The sequence below is a fragment of the Lepidochelys kempii genome, chromosome 10, assembly GCF_965140285.1.
Source record: "Lepidochelys kempii isolate rLepKem1 chromosome 10, rLepKem1.hap1, whole genome shotgun sequence".
In the NCBI taxonomy this organism is placed as follows: domain Eukaryota; kingdom Metazoa; phylum Chordata; order Testudines; family Cheloniidae; genus Lepidochelys; species Lepidochelys kempii.
In genome coordinates, this window is record NC_136389.1 from 60981063 (window position 1) to 61004672 (window position 23610).

The window sequence follows — 23610 nt, forward strand, 5'->3', positions numbered from 1 at the left end:
CAACAGGGCAGTAGTTTCAAGTTAGCATTGCAGGTGAAGTTTGGCAATTATGCAGAAAATTTTCTTTCTGAGACCAAAAAGCAGAGGCTTGCTTGTATTTAGCCATGTTCAAAGGATCAGCATGAAAGGATGCAGCTGGAGCTACATGTATCATTCCATGATGGATGTAGGGGTAAACAGAAGAGTGGAGTGGCTAGGGGCCCTGGCTGGCAATTCTCTCAGATGCTCTCTGGGAATAACAGGCTTGGTTTCCTTGTAGTTTGTTTCATGGAATAGTATGGGACTGTCGACCTTATGAATCTGCTTTAAAAGTCAACCGACACCACGTGTTCCACTAACAGCGGTACACCCATGCTGTACCCAGGAGCAATGTAGTAATGCTACCTCCACTACCCTAATTTTATGAAGAATTCAATGGAAGTGTGTAATCATGTGAATTCCCAATTGTGACAGGGTCGGACCAGATGACTAAAGGAGAGTAACAGAAGGCAGATATATTAGCCCCAGGTTAAGTAGGTCCCTTTTCCCTGGGTAAGGAAACAGGGAAGGTTCCAGAACAATCAGGAACCTTCTGGAGACAATTAAGACAGACAGGCTGATTAAAACACCTGCAGCCAATCAAGAAGCTGCTAGAATCAATTAAGGCAGGCTAATCAGGGCACCTGGGTTTAAAAAGGAGCTCACTTCAGTTTGTGGTGCGTGTGTGAGGAGCTGGGAGCAAGAGGTACTAGGAGCTGAGAGTGAGAATGTGGACTGTTGGAGGACTGATGAGCACAAGCATTATGAGACACCAGGAGGAAGATCCTATGGTGAGAATAAAGAAGTTATTGGGAGGAGGCCATGGGGAAGTAGCACAGGGAGTTGTAGCTGTCGCACAGCTGTTCCAGGAGGCACTCTAGACAGCTGCATTCCACAGGGCCCTGGGCTGGAACCCGGAGTAGAGGGCGGGCCCGGGTTCCCCCCAAACCTCCCAACTCCTGGTCAGACACAGGAGGAGTTGACCTGGACTGTGGGTTCCCGAAAATGGCCAAATTGAGGGCTCCTGTGAAGCTCCGAGGTGAGCAAATTCACCAATAAGCGCAAGACACACCAAGGTAGAGGAGGAACTTTGTCACACAATACATTAATTAGTAGCACACTTCTCAACTTCCTTTGTCTGGGATGTTTTAAAGTGTATGTATGTTTCCATCACACTTTTTAATCAATTTATCAATGAGCCCTAAAAATTGCTAATGATATTTCTTCATACCAAAATCACCCACTCTTCTTATCCTAGGTGCTAAAGCACAGCATTGAAACTTAGTTTAAGTAAAAAGCAAACAAAAGCATTCCTAGAAAGAACCCTACCCCATGTGATTCTGAACATGCATTTTTGCTTGTAAATGTTAGATTTGAATTTAGAAAGCAGACATGCAACAAAATGTAGCGAAGTAGTCAATATATGGGACATCTCTTTTCCTAGACCTTTACAAGAAACGTCACCAATTTTCCCTTTCACAAAGTTTATTAATCACAGAAAGGGGAGCGAGCAAGAAGAGGGCTACAAGAGGTATTATAAAAAACAATTCACAGAGTATTGGAATGGAAATACATATATAGGAAAAGAGAGATCTGTTGTAAAACTGCAGCTAGAGAAAAGTTATTGGGGGTGGTGGGACGGAGAACAAAACTCAGGGGGAAACTGCATCATGGGAGGAAAAGAACATAATAGAAAAGGGATGATAAAGGTAGCACTGGAGACAATCATTTATAACAAGGTTTTAGATGTGTTGGGAAATAGATATACAGTTGTTGCACTTAAAATGGTTCATCTCTTTGGAAAGCAATTCCAGGACAAAGGGCTTTCCTGGCCACCTCTTACCTCAGCTGCAGGAAGCAGTTTGGTGTAGGGGGCCACAACAATGGTTATACTCCCTCTGATGATCCCCTTATGCAGGGCCAGTCCTCCCAGGGCTGGCTATGCTGACTTTAGGGTAGCTTTGTTGTACTGGAGTAGCACAAAACTATCCTATCACAACAAAATAACTGGTCTCTCAACTAATGAAGCCTCGCAGCACCCATCTGTAAAGTGTAAAAAACCTGCTTTACAGAGGCAGTGAGAAGTTACACGATTTGTCCTAGCTCACACAAAAAGCCAGGGCCAGAACTGAGACAATCACTTAGAATTTGACTCCCAGAACTGTTACCTGGCTTTGGGAGGTACAGCAGTTATCTTTTATCTATTGCAGACTTTACAGAAGTCCTATTCTGGGATCTAAACTCCTCCTAAATTGCAGTTACTATTTAGCTTTCCATTTTTATAGGAGACACAGTTGATTTGAAATAGCCTATAAACTGAAGTTTCATATTGACATAGAATGCAGAGTACATTCAGATTAAACCATGATCGCCACTAAATGCCTTCAAACCCGCCCCCGCAACATGAATAAATTTTGTTTGCTAGTGTTTCTGCATTGTAGATTGCCTACATTTTTTATATTGCTTGGGAGGACCAAAAACTAGAGCAGAATAAGGATTAGCAGTGAATAGATTTTCCAACCTGGTTCCACTGGCTTATTGAAACTGATTTTCTTATAATATTCCCAAGGTAGGCTTTTAAAAATGTTTCTCTCTATGCTACATTATTTTTAGAGACAGTAGATGATATGGTGCCAAACCAATCTGCAGCTGGCCATCAGTCTCTTCTAGGGATGAACAGGGCTTCACTGGCTTATATAAATCACAAGCTGTATGTCCAGCAAAGCATTTCCCCTGGATGGCATGAACATCTGGAAATCAAGCCCATCTTTATTTCCATAAGGTAAGTGTTTGGAATGCAAACCTGATTCTCATTGTGTGTGAGGAAGGCACAAATATGGATAATAAAGAACTATACAGTTTATTTGAACCAGGTGAGCCATTTTTCCTAATACTAAACATATCTGTCAAGGTTGCTACAGACAATACACCATATGGAGAGTGATAATATGCTATATTTAAGATGAATGGTCATTTTTCAGTGTGGTGTTCTTCCAAGTGGTAACACAAACATAATATATTAAATGCTAATTGCAGGTTGTTTGGTGAATTCATTTTTTAGCTCTAAAAAGAATCAATAAATGGGAGTGTGAGAATAGTCTGTATAAAAATACCCCAATTGTTTTTAAAGTTATATAAATCCACACATGACTATTATCAACAAAACACAACAAACATGGGCAAACAGAAAAAAAACGACAAATGCCAATGAATTCCTGGACTTCTATGCTAACACCCCCCTCCCCCCAAATTGCATCAGCAATCTCAAGTTCCTCTCACTTGCACTTGTTTGCCTTTCAGTAAGGTATATATTCTCCCATGTCACCTGAAATTCTTCATTTTTGCTATTCATCTTATAAATTAGGTGTCTTAATGAAGCAATTTCTGCCATGTCATGTTTAAAAGTGGGACACAAGAGCTTTTCTATCTTCTAATGACAAATCTCTTGGCACAACCAAGGGCAATTGCATTCCATTTTGGAAAAGACATTGTGATTCTGTTGACAGAAAAATCATGTCCGCAAATACAGTTTTGACTCAGTGGATAACTTAAGGTGCCATGCTATTTCAGTAACATCTGACACATGATCATGCAACAAAACCATTATTTTACTCCAGTTTATGAAATAAGTTCGCAATGATCAGAATACTGGATTAATACTTCCTAACTTTTGATAGCTACTGCAAGTTCCGTTGAATTAGCAGGATACTGAGGCAGAATTCATACAAGGGGAAGAACTTCACATGTTCTGCCAATTTATTATAGGTCCCAGGATCTTTGAAATGTCATTAATGACTTTCATCAAGTGAGATAAGGGTACCACTGGGTTACTTAGCATTAAAATATTATCCCCACAGCCTTTTGTAGTACTCCTCTTGCTACAATGCTAGAACCTTCCAAATATTTTGTGATTGCTTCCACAAGAGGTTCCAAATCCATTATAAACAATATAGATGACAATAGGCAGCACTGTCTGGCACCTCTTCCATGTGCGAAGAGGTGAGACGTTAGTTTGTTAAACAAGATGAATACACTGGTCCTGAATATCTCTTCTTTGTTAAACCATTTAGTATATAAAATAGATGTAGCCATTCCATCCTCCCACAGGTCTTCTCTGCATCCAGAGATTTAGGGGCAGAACCTCAGCTGATGTAAATGGACTTCAGTGGAGCTTGGCAACTTACATCACTGAGAATCTGGCCCATGGTGACAATAGGGAGGAGTGAGTCATGAGTGCTCTGTGCTATATATAATAAAGTCCGAATGTTTCCAGTGACTTCCTTCCTTTCACAAGCCTACCTAGGAGGATTGTATAAAAGTGGCTAATGTCATCCCTGTGCTAAGATCGTGGTACAGCTATTTACTTCTGCATTTAAAAGTGATATAGGTTGTGGTGGATAGTTCAGACACGCTAGTACGTTCCTAGCCCACTAAGAAAATCACAGCTCTGGTGAGATGAGCTGTGCCCCTTTTTCTTAGCTTCTAAGAAAACAAACTTTACTATCAAGGCTCGCAGCTCTCAACCCATCCTCCCCTAGGGATTCAGGTGCATTTCAGTGCTTTACCGTCATTTAAATTTTTCACATTATCCCACTTTATATCTAGTAATATCTGAATACTGGGCTTGGTTAAAGACACACAAGAGAATGATACAGTGGATAAGATTCTATGTTGTGCCTCTTATTACTCGCAGCCCAGGTGGAAAGGTGGTTTGAGTCAGCTTTGTGCCCTCCAAGTCTTTGACTGTTCACAGGGCTGGGGAAATTTAGACTGGACCCGGGGCCTGTCTAAGTTAGGGCTGCCTTCCTGTGCAGAGCCACCAAGAATCTCCATATCATGCTGTTCCCTCTTACCCCCTGGCACACTCCTTACACTGGCGCTTGTGAAGGGGTCCTTAAAGGCAGCCTTACTTCTGTCTTGTGCAGTGCCTGCACCAGAAGCCATGGCACACAGGGGCTAGAGTACGGGGTGGTGGTCTCATCCAATATGTATTAAAGAGGAGGGTGAGTTGTAGCCCATAGGGCTAACCTGCTAGCTTGCTCTATCATATCCTGTCTTTATTTACTGGTTTGAATGATTTTATTCTCTTTGGCTTATATTTTTGTACTGAATAACTTAACTTCAGTAGACATTACTTCATTATATTTGGCTGTAACGCAAGGAACCTACAGGCTTGTAGCCTTAGCTAAAGCAAGTTAGCATGAGTGTTGGCATAGATAAAAGGCTTTCCGGTTACCCTTTAGGGAACTGAATGTGTTTACCAACAATTTTTGGGACCTGCTGGTAACCGCAAGGACAAGGAAGTAACAATTCAGGCCAAAGTAACAGGTTTTGAGAATGAGATAATTGGCATTAATATGAGTGAATATGCTATTGATATGTATGAATACACGAGCCTGTAGAGAAAGTGTATCCTAAGATTCTGTGGGTGAGAAAATTAAATTTGGGCATGGAAGTTTGGGCATGAGATGAATATTCAGGAGATTGCAAGACCTTATAGGAGGGCAAACCCACCATGTTGGGGGAGTGCTCTTTCTAACTAGTTCCCTTTTGTTCTTTTTGTCTAGCTTTTAGCTTAGCTTTTTCAGGGTAACTTAGCCACTCAACATTTGACCCTTCTCTCCATCATCAATCTCGGCAGTGAGGAACCTGGACCATCAGACTCCTTTAGCATGCCAGAGATGAGGCTGGTCTCTCATCACCAGATCCCCAAGGAAGGGTATGAGTATGCTAGTCTAAGTAGCTTTTGTAAGGAATGATACCGCACGTACCCCCTGACCTGCATTATTTCTTTTTGATTTTGTGGTCTGGAGCTTTGATAACTTTTCCCTTTATTTTAATAAAAATCTCTAAGCCTTGGCTTTGTTGTCCACATAACTGTTCTTGCCAGGGGTCCTTGCAAAATATTGAACTCTCTACATTTAATTCTGTGTAGCCTGATTTCAGGACAAGAACCTGATTATCTTCTGGTCAGATCATTGGTGAGCCTGTAATAATATACAACCCTCTAAAAATCAGGTTAACAGAGTCAAGAGTATTGGATATGAATGTGGAAGATCAAATAGGGCATTGGTAAGTTATCTAGATTCTCTTTTTAAAAACTGGAATAGAATAATTAATTTTCATGCAGTAGAGAGAGAATAATTAAACTGCAGCTGTACTCTGAATTGACTTGAAAAGTGGCATCATGGGGTTCAAAGATTATTGTGTCTCAGTCACTCCCAGATCAAATATGCTTAATTTACAAGATGTTTTCTCTAACTGCCAACTCTGAAAACTCAAATGAAAAGTCAAGCTGGCTTCTTTTTGGACTCTGACATCTTCAATAATCAAGATTCTGGCGGGACCACTTAGTTAATAATTATGCCAGTGATACAAGGGTAAGAACACAAACAGGTTCACTGCCTTATAGTTCTGTTAGCTCTGGGAGGGTAATAAAAGGAAGAGTAATACTAGAGGGTCACACACGTCATTGCTTCTGTAGGGTGAGCTCATTGCACACACTAAAAGCACCACATATTCCTCCATTCTCTCTGCATCACCTTCCCACCCCCCGCTATTTCAGACTCCCTACAATCCCCTCACTTGTGCCAGGGTATCCGTGTGCCCCCTCTACCACGTTCCAGGGGCTCTGTTTCTCCCCACTGTTCCCCTCCCTGCTTACCATTGTCTCCCATGTGTGGGGCTCCCCAGACCAGGGGGCTTTTACCTGCTCCCCTGACCATTCTTATTTCATTTCTTTCTATCTGGGAGATAAATCATTCAGTGCCATCATTTTAAACTGTATGAGGATGATAGGCAGACCTGAAATGGGGGTATTGTTATGTTGGAAGGCATTAATAGCTTTCATAACTTTTTTTGATCTACTGACAGTTGCAGAGGTAGCTGAAGCTGCTGGATCTGTTAACCAGATGTTGATGCGCTTTGTGTCCTCCATTTCTACCGTCTATTTTTCTGATTTTCACAAAAATTAATAGGGTTCGGCACCTTGATGCCTAGAACCAGGGCGGGCTTTAGTCCAATTCCGCTGATTCGGGCCCCGCCCCGGCGCCTTTTTAATTTTTACTCACCCGGCGGCGCTCCGGGTCTTCGGTGGCAAGTCCTTCAGTGCTGCCAAAGACCCGGGGCCAGTGAAGGACCCGCCGCCAAAGTGTCGCCGAAGACCAGGAGTGCCACTGAATCAGGCCCCACTCTTCCTAAAGCCGGCCCTGCCTAGACCGTTTCCTTAACGTTCCAATTGATTGGATATGGCATTCAAACATCACCACATTATATACTGACAGACAGAAATACCATCAATTGAGTGTTAGGCCTTGCTTTGCTTGATCAACAAGATTTTTGTCACACAAGTCAGCAAATATACATGCAGAGGTCAGATCTGTTGAGAAAGACACTGCCATTTTACATAGAATAGTCTCTTTTCTGACCACAACCACATTTTAATCCAGCAGTTAACTCAGTTACCTGTTTGTAAAATAAAGATTACGGGTGAAAGTAGGCCAGTACGGGCGGGTATGGCATACCAGTAAGAAGTGGCTGCCGTACCAGCCCGTATGAAGCCAACGTTAAAGAACTACTGCGGCTGCACTTTAATGTAGTTGCCCCTTTTGCCCCCCTGGGCTGCCGACGTTGGGGGGCAAAGGGGCAGCTGCCCCAGGGCTGGCGATTTAAAAGGGCCCGGGGCTCCTGACCACCGCTGCTGCTACCGTGGCAGCAGCTGGAGCCCCGGGCCCTTTAAATCACCGCCACAGCCTTGGGCAGTGCAGGCCAGGCAGCTTGGATGGGCTGGCTGGGGGAGGCTGAACCCCACAGCCCTGCCCCTTCCGCCCATGGCCCCATCTCTTTCGCCTGAGGCCCCTCCCCTTCCTGGGGCCTGAAGCTGGGCCCCTGTACCAGTAAGTGCTTAATGTTACTTTCACCCCTGGATAACAATATTAGTTTCTACTTGGGAGGGGGTTGGGGGTCTTTAATGTTTGTAAAGCATTCTGAGACCCTCTTCTGGAAGGTATACTAAAAGTGCAAAGTACTCTGTCCTTTGCCAGTGAAATAAGTTCTACTTCTGTTAATATTGTGGTTGCTAAAATGGAGGGATTGGATAGAATCATTCTACAGGAAAAATAGCCTTTTTGTGCACAATATTTTGGTTACCATAAAAAACTCCACTTGTAAAGCATTTACTGTAACAGTCAGATTTTGCTAAAATAATTATCTTGTCGATTGTGGTGTTGGAGACACTGGGGCATGGCCACTAGGTAACTCGAGGGGATGGAAGACCACGAGTGTCGATGAAGCCCCCTCGCACTAGGCCCAGGTGTCCTTGGCCCCCCCCCCCCTGCCTGGAGGCACTCGCAGAGCTCTGCGTACTAGGCCCAAGTGTCCTTGGCCCCCCCACCTGGAGGCACACACAGCACTTATGCTGAGAATCTGCAACAATATGTTGCAGAGTCAGACTGCCTGAAACTAAGCAAGGCCAAACGGGAGATATGGAAGAACAATGCTAAATAAAGCAGCTTTATGTATAGTTTAACAAATGATGCAGAGAACCAGGGAACTAGCTGGGAACTGGATTGGCTGGCTATATGGATACTTGGGGCAGCTTGCTATTGGATAAGTATGCTGGGAAAAAGGATGTATAAAAGCCTGTGTAACTTCCTGCTCTGTTGTGCAGGATTTGAGATTTTATTCTCCTTGTACCTTTTTGCAGCTGCAAATAAACTTTTCTGCTTCTCCACCCCGTTGTGATTATTGGGTGTAGCACACCGGGTAACGAACCAACTCAAGCTGTTGTTCAGCCTCTCGGCACTGGGTGCCGGCAACAGCGGAAACGCACAAAATTAATTGATTCAGTTGTGTTCTTAACAGCTGCCTGACAAATGTGATTGGTTTCACTGAAAAGGGGCCACTGTATAGAATAATTAAAAGGCATCTTTGAAAGAAATCCAATAATGTACAGGTGGCAGTTAATTAGAGGGTGAATACAAAAGTAGAGAGACAAATTTAATTGGACATTTGTGGATAAAATAGTACGTTGTACAACAGAAAAATGCCTTGACTTCCAACAGGCTGTGAAGTGTTTTCCTTTCTCATATACGTTTGCAGGACCGTGGGTAGACTGCGCCAGTGAGGCCCAACCTGGCTTTGAGGAAGATAGACAGGCCATGCTACAGCACACGGAGAGCTCAACCTATTTGACTCATCCAGACTAACTCCAGGCCTCCATGGGAAGATAATAAAGAGCTAAAGCTTGGCTACCACTTTAATGGATGCAGTGCATTCTCTGCCTGCAGTTGGCCAGCTCTGGGTGGGTGGGTGGGGCCTGGGAACCAAAGCTTTGTGTTCAGCCCACCTTGGAGAGCCTAGCACCACCCTGCATGATGTCTGTGCTCCCCAAGCACATTGTGACAGGAGGGCAAGGATCTTTATGACCCTGTCACACCATTGTACACTCACACAGGGCCAGCTAGAATCTAGCTCATACCGCGAACAATTCAATCATATATTTGCTCATTCAGACACACAATATAGGCTCACAGGACATATACAGCTGTACCTTAATTGTAGCTAGTGCTACCTCCATTGTTGCACATTGCCTCAATGTCAAACTTCTAGCTTCCTCTCGAGTGACATGGTCCTGAAAAGCATGGTAATATCGTAGCTGTTATAAGGAAAAGCAAGTCTTGCTGCTTCTCTTGCCTTTTTAAAAAACATCTACATTTGGCAAGGATGCATTCACCCTTCGACTTGTTTTTTAAAATAAATTACAACGCAAAGCTATTCCATTGTTTGTTGAAAATGAGAATTGAAAAGAAAAACTGAAATTTAATGCTAGGGTATCTGTAAAGTGGTTTCCAATTATTTTGAAAAGACAAGTTGTTTCTCTGTTCTGTAAAGGAAATTGATTAAATGTTATAAATGTGATGAATACTCATGGATGCCATTAAAATTCCATGTTTTACTAATGAAATTTGACTGTAAATTGGTGTTTGGCAGAAGCCCAAACTTAAACAAAAGTCTGATTGGAAGGAAAGTTAAGTAAAGGCAAAAAGAGGTTTGTATTCTTGAAAAATATTTTGTGAAATCAACAGCTCATTATTTACTTAGGCTGTATTTTAATTGCTGTATCAGATTGGGCTGTTATTCAAAGAAACACAAATTGCCACATTTCTACAAAACTCAAATGCCAGTATTGGTATTGGCTAGAAACTGACTGGCATAAAAACCAAACTCAGAAGCTTTTTTATCATGTTAGCATTTCATGTCCTACACAGTTGAGAAACAGAAAACTGCTTCTTTCTTAAGCTGTTCAAAACTGGTGTAGAGAGGAAAAACAATCAACCTTTTGGAAACCATTGGCAAAAGTCTGCCCTTTTGCTTTATCCCACATAGAAAGATGTTTTATTTGTACTACAGCTGGCATGGCTGTAAAAGCTCATTGTCATTTTACATGTAATATTCCTGGAGGTAGCTGAATGTGTAAAGAATCAATCATTGGAATTCCTTTGGAAGAGGAAGATTTACCTGCATATTGAGAATACAAAGAATGGGTTCAGTGCTACATTCCTGTTCTTTTATCTCTGCTTTAACTTCTCTGATAAAGATAATGTTTCTGTGCCCAAGAATACCACCATACCATGGCAAGTTGGTACAGAGTGGAGAACATCAATAAAACAAATGTAAAATCATGTAAAAAATGAAGAGTCTAGACGTTTTTAGATATTGTAGGCTAATTTGCTAATGTAATACACTGATTTGGGTGGAATCTGTGGCAGTACAGTAAGGACTAGGTTATGTCTTTTGACTGGGATTTTCCCAACTTGCCAAAATGACTTAGGAATAGAAATCCCTTTGAAAGTGTTCACTGCTAGAGCTGGTTGATTTTTTTTTCATGGAAAATGCCATTATTGTGAAAACTGAAATATTTAATAAAACTATGTTAACAAAATTCCCATGAGAAAAAAATCTATTTCTGAAAATTTTGAAATTTAGTTTTAGATTCTCAATTTAATTTTGAATTTGATCTTTTTTCATTTTTAAATGATATTGTTTATGACATGTCAGTAATCCTAATATACATTACTTTTACTGACATGCCATAACATAACAATACAGTTGAAATAGGCTAATTTTATTTTTAAAATCCGTGGCAATCTGTTTCTTTGCAATGCAACAGGAGACACTTTGATCTAAAAAAGATGTTTCAATCAGTCCTAAAGTAGCAGCTGCCCTTAATCATTTTTAAAATACAGTAAAAATAGAACATCAACTATTATGCACTGCTCCTGCAGACAGATCATGAAATAACATAAGCATTAAAACATATAAAAATGAAAAACCCTATAAAATAAAATTCAAAATTTCAAAATGAGAATTTTCCAAAACATACATTTTTCAGAATTTCCATTTTTCAGGAAATTTTGAAAATATTTATTTTCATTTTCAATCAGAACAAAAACAATTGTCAAAATTTTCCCACAAAAAGGAAATTCAGAGTTTCGACCAGCTCTACTCATGAGTCACTCAGTCCCTTTGTCCCTCAACAAGTACTATGGGGGTGAGGAAGGACAGTGCTGCAGCCTGGCAGCACACACCAGTGAGGCAGGTACAGCTTGCTCCCCCAACGGTCTGTACTGGGACCAGTGGTGTTCAACATATTCATAAATGATCTGGAAAATGGAGAAACAGTGAGGTGGCAAAGTTTGTAGCTGATACAAAATTAATCAAGATAGTTAAGTCCAAATCTGGCTGTGAGGAGTTACAAAGGGATCTCAGAAAACTGGGTCACTGGGCAACAAAATGGCAGATGAAATTCAATGGCGATAAATGCAAAGTGATGCACATTGGAAAACATAATCCCAACTATACATAGGACATGATGGGGGTCTAATCTAGGTGTTATCACTCAAGAAAGAGATCTTGGAATCATTGTGAAAAATTCTCTGAAAAGAGCTGCTCAATATGCAGTGGCTGTCAAAAAAAAGCTGACAGAAAATATCGTAGTACCACTATATAAATCCATGGATGGTTTGCCCACGTCTTGAATACTGTGTGGAACTCTGGTAACACCCTTCTCAAAAAAAGATACATTAGAATTGGAAAAAGTACAAAGAAGAGCAACAAAAATGATGAGGGCTATGGAACAGCTTCCATATGAAGGAATGATTAAAAAGGCTGGGACTGTTCAGCTTAAAAAAAAAGAGACAACTAAGGGGGGCTATGAGAGAGGTCTATAAAATCATGAATAGGGTGGAGAAAGTGAATACGGAAGTGTGATTTACACCCTTCACAGAACACATAAACTCAATGAAATTATTAGGCAGCAGGTTTAAAACAAAGAATGTGCGTTTTCACACAACACACAGTCAACCTGTGGAACTTGTTGCCAGGGGATGTTATGAAGGCCAAAACTATAACTGGGTTCAAACGTATAATTAGCTACATTCATGGAGAATAGCTATTAGCCAAGATGGTCAGGGATGCAATCCTAAGATGTGGGTGTCCCTAAACTTCTGACTGCCAGAAGCTGGGACTGGAGAACAGGACATGAATCTCTCTATAATTACTTTGTTCTGTTCATTCCCTCTGAAGCATCTGGCACTAGCCACTTTTGGAGGATACTGGGCTAGATGGGCCATTGGTTTGACCCAGTATGGCCGTTCTTATATTCTTTGAGTTGGCCAGATTTAGTGGCCAGCATAGAGGTGTATATGGGCCATGATACTGGTATCAAGCACCTTGTATCCATGGGATCACTGTGAGGGAGTAGTGACTGAACTCCCAAGTCATATTCACAGAAGCACAAAAGGTGGGAAAAGGGTTTCTTGTGTCCTTTGCCCCTTGAGCATCCTTGCAGGGAGCAGTGTCACAATTTGACCTTGTGTTTTAAAAAAAAAGGTCAATTTATTTTGCTTTGCATGTTTTTGTTGGGATGAAGCATCGCAGCTGCTGTGACAGCCTCTGTTTAATAACTACTTACAGGGAACTTTTTATTCTGTTTGTACTTGAGCAGGAGTAATAGCAAAGAATGTTGGGTACATTATATATTGTGCAGAGGGTACTATAAATACAAGTGAGACTAAAACTATAGGGTTTGGGACTATTTAGAAAAGCTGGATGAGCACAAGTTCTTGGGGCCAGATGCGCTGCATCCGAGCATGCTAAAGGAGTTGGCGGATGTGATTGCAGAGCCATTGGCCATTATCTTTGAAAACTCGGGGAGGTCCCGGACAACTGGAAAAAGGCTAATGTAGTGCCCATCTTTAAAAAAGGGAAGGAGGAGCATCCGGGGAACTACAAGCCAGTCAGCCTCACTTCAGTCCCTGAAAAAATCATGGAGCAGGTCCTCAAGGAATCAATTCTGAAGCATTTAGAGGAAAGTGATCAGGAACAGTCAGCATGGATTCACCAAGGGCAAGCCTGTTTAATCTAATTGCCTTCTATGATGAGATAACTGGCTCTGTGGATGAGAAGAAAGCAGTGGATGTGTTGTTCCTTGACTTTAGCAAAGCTTTTGACATGGTCTCCCACAATATTCTTGCCAGCAAGTTAAAGAAGTATGGGCTGGATGAATGGACTATAAGGTGGATAGAAAGCTGGCTAGATTGTCGGGCTCAATGGGTAGTGATCAATGGCTTCATGTCTAGTTGGCAGCCGATATCAAGTGAAGTGCCCCAAGGGTCGGTCCTGGGGCCAGTTTTGTTCAATATCTTCATAAATGATCTGGAGGATGGCGTGGATTGCACCCTCAGCAAGTTTGCAGATGACACTCTACTGGGAGGAGCGGTAGATACACTGGAGGGTAGGGATAGGATACAGAGGGCCCTAGACAAATTAGAGGATTGGGCCAAATGATATCTGATGAGGTTCAACAAGGGCAAGTGCAGAGTCCTGGACTTAGGACAGAAGAATCCCATGCACCACTACAAACTAGGGACCGAATGGCTCGGCAGCAGTTCTGCAGAAAAGGGGTTACAGTGGACGAGAAGCTGGATATGAGTCAACAGTTGCCAAGAAGGCCAATGGCATTTTGGGATGTATAAGTAGGGGCATTGCCAGCAGATCGAGGGACGTGATCGTTCCCCTCTATTTGACATTGGTGAGGCTTCATCTGGAGTACTGTGTCCAGTTTTGGGCCCCACGCTACAAGAAGGATGTGGAAAAATTGGAAAGAGTCCAGCGGAGGGCAACAAAAATGATTAGGGGACTGGAACACATGACTTATGAGGAGAGGCTGAGGGAACTGGGATTGTTTAGTCTGCGGAAGAGAAGAATGAGGGGGGATTTGATAGCTGCTTTCAACTACCTGAAAGGGGGTTCCAAAGAGGATGGCTCTAGACTGTTCTCAGTGGTAGCGGATGACAGAACAAGGTGTAATCGTCTCAAGTTGCAGTGGGGGAGGTTTAGGTTGGATATTAGGAGAAACTTTTTCACTAGGAGGGTGGTGAAACACTGGAATGCGTTACCGAGGGAGGTGGTGGAATCTCCTTCCTTAGAAGTTTTTAAGGTCAGGCTTGACAAAGCCCTGGCTGGGATGATTTAGTTGGGGATTGGTCCTGCTTTGAGCAGGGGGTTGGACTAGATGACCTCCTGAGGTCCCTTCCAATCCTGATATTCTATGATTCTATGGTTCATTCCTGTGACACTATTTTCTACGTACGCTGTTATATGTGAGTACAATATTATGTATGTGGTAACACATACACATGTTTTTGTGCACATTTCAGGAGGGTTTATATGCTGATGTCAAAACTGTGCTGATTGTTTACAAATTAATTATTTTTTTTATATTCACTGCCAATCTTTGAGACCCAATCCTTTTTCCATTAGCCAGAGCTGCTTGTCAATACTAGAAATGAACCATGAAGACATAACACCAATTACTGCCGATGGAAGCAGAGTGCTCTAGAATTTTAATGTAGAAGAGAGTAAGCACAGAGCATACCATTATATTCTTTGTAGACAATCAGCTGGACAAATTTACAAGTGGTCATGTACTATTTTTATTTTCCCTGAAGCTGGTCCCAGGAGGAAGCCAGATGTTCTAATGTAATGGTCCACAATTTCTATTCAAGACTAATTCTGCAGCAAACCATGGAGTAGGATAATTTTATGTTAATAATAGACAGTTACAGTGAAGATCTGTGTATGATACACAGGAACATACACTAAGAATTGCCATGCTGGAATAGATCCATGTAGCCCTGTAACTTCAGGCCAATGCTGCACTGACAGAGGCCAATGATAAATGCTTCAGGAGAAGGTTTAAAATACCCATATTACACCTGGTCGCTTGTGCAATATGGAGATCGGAGGAATATTTTCCTGACAGCAACTAGTGATCAGCGCAATGCATATGCAGAAACAGAATGTGAAACCATTACTCATTTTGCCGAGCAGTTACTCACACAAGCTGTCCCTTGATTTCAATGGGCCAGTTATGACAGTAAGCACAAGTGAGGAGAAGAGGGTAAGCACACCGTTTATCCACTCTTTCCTTACAGTAGGACATATGTAGATTTATTTAACCTACTTACCTTCAGCTTCGACAATTGTCCAAGATCTTTAGCGGCACTAAATATCATCTGGGGCCCCTATCAACAAACAAAATTGAAACTGAAGATACAGAATTTTCAACATCACTACAGAGCTTTTGCTTTTTATCTCAACATCATTACTATTGTTAAATAGCTGCCCATTTTTTGAAGAAAAGGCCTTTATCACATTGGTTATCTTCAGTATTCTGCAGATCAAAAGTTAAATAAAACCTTCAATTCCAATTAAGTCATATTTTGATGCAGTTGACAAAGCAAAATATTTGGAAATATATAGGTCAGTGTGGAGGAAAGTGGTCCCAATCCTGCAGAACCTGAGAAACACAACTCCGATTGACTTCTATGAAATATTCACTTGTGTAAAGTCCAAGCATCTCTATATTGAACCAGAAACATTGTGTTGAAATATATTTGAATGGCATATATGTAGACAAAACAATATTTTGTAATAATCAAATCCTGGCAAGATGCAGAAGGTTTATGTTACCCCTTTATGTTAAACAACCATCTGCTTCGAATCCTTCTATAATGCACTGTAAACATTTGTTGCAGCACAATTACCCCAAGAACTGTAATTACCAACGGTTTTTGGCAGCTTAACAAGGAGTGGTTCTAGATGACTGGCTTCCATTAAAGCCAACTGACAGAAATCAGCTAAACTTAAATGGGACAATAGAATGGTTTTTCATCAATCTTTCCAGAAGATCTCAATTTTCAAAACTGGTCTTTGTGTTTCTGTGTATCCCCACTAATGAAATTTTACTTTCAAATCTATAAACTTAGCTTAAATTCTCACTGCTTATTGGCAGCCAGAATGGTAAGAGAAAAATTCTGCATATTGTAAAACAAGTTCTGTTTCAGCGTGTCTGTGCTTGTACCCTCTGGCAAGGGAAGTGGTATTCACATCTCTGTAAAGGGAAGAAACTTCCTTGAAGTATCCTATTGTTGATGGGGGGTGGGGGCGGGGGAGCGATAGCTCAGTGGTTTGAGCATTGGTCTGCTAAACCCAGGGTTGTGAGTTCAATCCTTGAGGGGGCCATTTAGGGATGTGGGGCAAAAATTGAGGATTGGTCCTGCTTTGAGCAGGGGGTTGGACTAGATGACCTCCTGAGGTCCCTTTCAATCCTGATATTCTATGATTTAATTACAAATAAGATTAGCAAAAAATGAAACCAGCCTGTGGCTATGCACCTTATCCATCATACTGTGTATCACTTTAGGGAAGTTACATTTTGGAAGTTAACAGATGGTGAGGCACTGTACACACCTGTTGTGCTGTGATCATATTTAAAAACTGGTCCATTGTTCTTTTGTAACTAATTTTTACCTCCCTTGACCACTACGGATCATATATGTTCTATTTTATCTCTCTGCTTCTATTATGCTCCTGCTAAACAAGGCTTGAAAAATATACTAGACAGCTACTAGTCAGGAGGCAATGTTAAAGGTGCGTGTGAGGGGTATTTCAAACCAATGAGGTTCTGGGGCCCAGCACAATCCAACCCTGCTGTTTAGAAGGACGCTGAAGTTGGACTTCTATCCAGGTCTGTCCCTGTCCATTTTGGCCTCTGGCTAGTTGATGATAAATGAGAAGCCTCCACACTCATCTGGCTCCTGGAAAGGAGAAGGTGCACACTCTCACTGGACCCTAACTGCCATCCAAAAGCCTCATGACAATTGGGTGGGAGATGAGGCAGAAGAGGGTCCTCAGGTTCTATCCCACCTCCTCCCATCCTGGCTTCTGCCTGAACTGGGCAGGTCTTTTCACCAGAGCTTAACCAAATAGCAATGTGACATGACTTTTGTCAGTTTTCCCACTGACTACAGGGTTACAATAAGCAGCTGTAAAATTGACCAGGCTCTTGTTGGCCTCATACAGTCTGTGATTAGACGTGGTCAAGGGTTTTCTGAGGGAACAGAATTTGCCCAAACTGAGATTTTCCAGGGGGTCAGTGGCTCTGGGACAGACCCACGATGTGGACTGCTCTACGGTCCAGTATTATTTAACTGCAGTCTAGTTTAATAATACTTTCACTGCATACGTACAAACCCCTTCTTTTATTTGTCTATAGTATGTCGCAATACTTTACAAAATTTTAATTGTTGCTATTGGAAAGTGATGATTAATTATGTCATCAGTGAGAGATTTGGACTTTGTTATATTTGCTAGCTGTGCAAGAGAAAAGGTTACATTTATTCAAGAGAATTTTTCATTAGGATTTGAGCTCGTCCCTGCTGCATAGTGTTCTAATAGATATAATTTACATTTGAAACCCAATAAATATTATAAATGTCATCTGCAGCTCTGTGATTGCAATTGCTTCAGTTCTTACTTTTGGCTCCCTGGCAGTGTTTTTAGCTGTTTTAATAACAAAACAATATATACAGTAACATCGTCTCTGGACACACTGTAACAATATAATGATTAACTTGTAACAAAAGACAGCAGACTCATTAAATGCAAGATTAACCCCCCTACGCGTACACCCCCCCACCAAACAAAAATAATATTTCTGTATTACACTACCTCTTCTCCCCCCCCAAAAATCTCACAAGTCTGAGGTAATTGTTTTACTGCTTTCTCATAAAGGTATACCCAGAATTTGACAGACCCCCCTACACCAGTACTGTAAGTACAGTATCCCTAGATGGCATCCCCAATTGAGGATCATGTCAGGCTACCCTCACTACTGCTTTAGGTAGCACAACAACCTCCTCCAGCTGTACCATGTTCCCCGCTTCCTGTCATCCTGGTAATGCAACCCCTCCCCTGCCGTCAAAGAGGACCTCTCTATGTCTGGTTAACAAATCTAGAGCCAGACTGTGGCTTTGAGTCATTGGCTGGGAAGTGGCTGCATTTTGGGGTGGTGATGAGGCATCATATAGCAGGAGGCTTTTGGGGAAGGGCATGCAAGGCCTGCTCTCACTCTGCATCCCCATCTCTTAGCCTCCTGGGAAGGCTAGCATCTGTGCTGAAATAGTACAGTGATTGAATGCTCACTGTGGCTGGCTGCTTGTGTTCTCTCTTGTTCTTGCACACCTACAAAGGGCGAGCCATCATCTGGCTGTTAATTTTCACCACAGGCAATAAAGTGAAATAAATTTTCACCACAGACAGCTGCAGCAGCACAGGAGCTAGCAAACAGAGCTGTAAACAGGGGAGTTTGAGTGGGAGTTCTGTTGGAGGAGAAGGTATTTGTGTTTGTTTGGCTTTGTATTGGTAGTATTTGTATGTGTAGAGGCTTGTAGGGGCTTTGTGCTGGAAGAGAAGCTGAGCCCTGATTAGGGGGCGGGGCTTCACTGACTAGGGGTCCTATAAAGGTAGCAGCCAGTCAGGCAGCAGCACAGACAGCTGCAGCAGCACAGGAGCTAGCAAACAGAGCTGTAAACAGGGGAGTTTGAGTGGGAGTTCTGTTGGAGGAGAAGGTATTTGTGTTTGTTTGGCTTTGTATTGGTAGTATTTGTATGTGTAGAGGCTTGTAGGGGCTTTGTGCTGGAAGAGAAGCTGAGCCCTGATTAGGGGGCGGGGCTTCACTGACTAGGGGTCCTATAAAGGTAGCAGCCAGTCAGGCAGCAGCACAGACAGCTGCAGCAGCACAGGAGCTAGCAAACAGAGCTGTAAACAGGGGAGTTTGAGTGGGAGTTCTGTTGGAGGAGAAGGTATTTGTGTTTGTTTGGCTTTGTATTGGTAGTATTTGTATGTGTAGAGGCTTGTAGGGGCTTTGTGCTGGAAGAGAAGCTGAGCCCTGATTAGGGGGCGGGGCTTCACTGACTAGGGGTCCTATAAAGGTAGCAGCCAGTCAGTCAGGCAGCAGCACAGACAGCTGCAGCGGCACAGGAGCTAGCAAACAGAGCTGTAAACAGGGGAGTTTGAGTGGGAGTTTGAAAGCGGAGTTTGTCTTGTGGTGCTTGTGTGGGGTTTGGTTTTGCTGTGGGTGGTGGTGTTTTGGTGTGGTTTGTGTTTCCCAGATTAACAGGATTTAGGTGGGAAGGCTATGACAGATTCAGAGGTGGCAGTGGGAGTGACCCATGTAGCAGATGACACAATGAAGATGACTGGATGTGGAAGCTGTGGTATGTACATGATCCTGGAGGGGGCACCTGGTAAGAGTTTTGTCTGCATGAAATGCCGTCTGATAGAGCTGATGGAGGAAAAGATCAGAGGTTTGGAGATGCAGGTGGAAAGTCTGGTAGAGTTTAGGAAGGGGTTTGAGCAGATTATGGAGCAAAGACATGAGGTATCTGAAGGGAAAAGCTCAGACTTGCAGATGGAAGCAGGACTAGGGAATTTTGAGGGGAGACTGGGTGAGGAAAGTGGTCAGTGGAAGCATGTGACTAAAAGAACTAGGCAGAGGAAAAGACGGGCTAGTGAAGGAGAAATAGAGCTTCAGAATAGGTTTGCAGAGTTGGAAAATGAAGAAGGGGCTCAGCAGGTAGTCACTGAAGGTGACAGGGCAAGGAAGAAGAGAAGAGCGGTTAGTCCTATAGGAAAAGGGGAAGAGTTAATGGAGATTACACCAAATATGAGCCCCAGGAGGATACAGGATGGGTTAAAAAGGATTACAAGGGAGAATGGGAATGGAAAAAACTTGCAGCCAGAGGGAACAGGGGATAGACTGGAGAATAGCACTGTCACTAGGAAAAGGCAGGTCTATGTGATTGGGGACTCTTTATTGAGAAGAATAGATCGGCCTGTAACCAGAGCTGATCCAGAAAATAGGAGGGTGTGCTGTCTTCCAGGTGCTAAGATACGGGATGTAGACCTGAGGTTAAAAAGGATTCTAAAGGGAGCAGGAAAGAATCCCCTAATTATCCTTCATGTGGGAACAAATGATACGGCTAGATTCTCACTGGACAGTATTAAGGGAGACTATGTTAGGCTGGGGAGGACGCTTAAGGAAATTGAGGCTCAGGTGATCTTTAGTGGGATTTTGCCTGTTCCTAGAGAAGGGCAACAAAGGTGTGACAAGATTATGACTATCAATAGATGGCTTAGGCAGTGGTGCTATAAGGAGGGCTTTGGGATGTATGGCCATTGGGAGGCATTCATGGATAGAGGACAGTTCTCTCGGGATGGACTTCATCTGAGTAGGGAAGGAAATAGACTTCTAGGATGGAGGCTGGCACAACTGATTAAGAGAGCTTTAAACTAGGAATTTGGGGGAGATGGTTGGGAGATGTCCAGGTAATCTCCACGCCAGAATTTAGCATAGAGTGGAAAGAAAATGAAGTAAGAGTGGATACAGCTGTAGGTAGGAGGAAGGGCAGTGTAGATACAAGTCTAATAGGTTATACTGGTAGTAAAATAACCGTGCCTAATAGGGTACAGAATGTGAGTGAGGCCAAACAGCAAAAATTAAGATGTTTGTACACTAATGCAAGGAGCCTAGGTAACAAAATGGAGGAACTAGAGTTACTGGTGCAGGAAGTGAAACCAGATATTATAGGTATAACAGAGACCTGGTGGAATAGTAGTCATGACTGGGCTACAGGTATTGAAGGGTATGTGCTGTTTAGGAAAGACCGAAATAAAGGTAAAGGTGGTGGAGTAGCACTGTATATCAATGATGAGATAGAATGTAAAGAAATAAGAAGCGATGAAATGGATATGACTGAGTCTGTCTGGGCAATAATTAAATTGGGGAAGAAAACTATTAGAGCCTCCCCTAGGATAGTGCTTGGGGTGTGCTATAGACCACCGGGATCTAATTTGGATATGGATAGAGCCCTTTTTAATGTTTTTAATAAAGTAAATACTAATGGAAACTGTGTGATCATGGGAGACTTTAACTTCCCAGATATAGACTGGAGGATGAGTGCTAGTAATAATAATAGGGCTCAGATTTTCCTAGATGCGATAGCTGATGGATTCCTTCAACAAGTAGTTGCTGAACCGACTAGAGGGGATGCCATTTTAGATCTGGTCTTGGCGAGTAATGAGGATCTCATAGAGGAAATGGTTGTAGGGGATAATCTTGGCTCAAGTGATCATGAGCTAATTCAGTTCAAACTGAATGGAAGGATTAACAAAAATAAATCTGCAACTAGGGTTTTTGATTTCAAAAGGGCTGACTTTCAAAAATTAAGGAAATTAGTTAGGGAAGTGGATTGGAATGAAGAATTTATGGGTTTAAAGGTAGAGGAGGCCTGGGATTATTTTAAATTAAAGCTGCAGAAGCTATCGGAAGCCTGCATCCCAAGAAAGGGGAAAAAATTCATAGGCAGGAGTTGTAGACCAAGCTGGATGAGCAAGCATCTTAGAGAGGTAATTAAGAAAAAGCAGAAAGCATATAGGGAGTGGAAGAAGGGAGGGATCAGTAAGGAAAGCTACCTTATTGAGGTCAGAATATGTAGGGATAAAGTGAGACAGGCTAAAAGTCAAGTAGAGTTGGACCTTGCAAAGGGAATTAAAACCAATAGTAAAAGGTTCTATAGTCATATAAATAGGAAAAAAACAAAGAAAGAAGAAGTGGGACCGCTAAAAACTGAGGATGGAGTGGAGGTCAAGGATAATCTAGGCATGGCCCAATATCTAAACAAATACTTTGCCTCAGTCTTTAATAAGACTAAAGAGGATCTTAGGGATAATGGTAGCATGATAAATGGGAATGAGGATATGGAGGTAGACATCACCATATCTGAGGTAGAAGCGAAACTCAAACAGCTTAATGGGGCTAAATCGGGGGGCCCAGATAATCTTCATCCAAGAATATTAAAAGAATTGGCACACGAAATTGCAAGCCCATTAGCAAGAATTTTTAATGAATCTGTAAATTCAGGGGTTGTACCATATGATTGGAGAATTGCTAACATAGTTCCTATTTTTAAGAAAGGGAAAAAAAGTGATCCAAGTAATTATAGGCCTGTTAGTTTGACATCTGTAGTATGCAAGGTCTTGGAAAAAATTTTGAAGGAGAAGGTAGTTAAGGACATTGAAGTCAATGGTAAATGGGACAAAATACAACATGGTTTTACAAAAGGTAGATCGTGCCAAACCAACCTGATTTCCTTCTTTGAGAGAGTAACAGATTTTTTAGATAAAGGAAACGCAGTGGATCTAATTTATTTAGATTTTAGTAAGGCGTTTGATACTGTGCCACATGGGGAATTATTAGTTAAATTGGATAAGATGGGCATCAATAGGAAAATTGAAAGGTGGATAGGGAATTGGTTAAAGGGGAGACTACAACGGGTCCTACTGAAAGGTGAACTGTCAAGTTGGAGGGAGGTTACCAGTGGAGTTCCTCAAGGATCAGTTTTGGGACCAATCTTATTTAATCTTTTTATTACTGACCTGGGCACAAAAAGTGGGAGTGTGCTAATAAAGTTTGCAGATGATACAAAGCTGGGAGGTATTGCTAATTTAGAGAAGGACAGGGATACCCTACAGGAGGATCTGGATGACCTTGTAAACTGGAGTAATAGGAATAGGATGAAATTTAATAGTGAGAAGTGTAAGGTCATGCATTTAGGGATTAATAACAAGAATTTTAGTTATAAGCTAGGGACGCATCAACTAGAAGTAACGGAGGAGGAAAAGGACCTTGGAGTATTGGTTGATCATAGGTTGACTATGAGCTGCCAATGTGATATGGCTGTGAAAAAAGCTAATGTCGTCTTGGGATGCATCAGGAGAGGTATTTCCAGTAGGGATAAGGAGGTTTTAGTACCGTTATATAAGGCACTGGTGAGACCTCACCTGGAATACTGTGTGCAGTTCTGGTCTCCCATGTTTAAGAAAGATGAATTCAAACTGGAACAGGTACAGAGAAGGGCTACGAGGATGATCCGAGGAATGGAAAACTTGTCTTATGAAAGGAGACTCAGGGAGCTTGGCTTGTTTAGCCTAACTAAAAGAAGGTTGAGGGGAGATATGATTGCTCTCTATAAATATATCAGAGGGATAAATACCAGAGAGGGAGAGGAATTATTTAAACTCAATACCAATGTGGACACAAGAACAAATGGATATAAACTGGCCACTAGGAAATTTAGATTAGAAATTAGACGAAGGTTTCTAACCATCAGAGGAGTGAAGTTTTGG

At 42.1% G+C, this 23610-nt stretch overlaps 1 protein-coding gene across 4 annotated transcripts in view; it reads right to left on the bottom strand.

The window, feature by feature from the left end:
• UNC13C (unc-13 homolog C) overlaps nucleotides 1-23610 on the bottom strand; it is a 433277-nt gene that overhangs the window by 65640 nt on the left and 344027 nt on the right. For all 4 annotated transcript variants that reach the window (XM_073303829.1, XM_073303827.2, XM_073303826.2 and 1 more), the window contains 2 exons: nucleotides 15549-15605; nucleotides 9569-9649 (listed from right to left, as the gene is read on the bottom strand). In XM_073303829.1, the coding sequence (XP_073159930.1) occupies nucleotides 9569-9649; nucleotides 15549-15605 (138 nt within the window). The remainder of the gene's footprint in view (nucleotides 1-9568; nucleotides 9650-15548; nucleotides 15606-23610) is intronic.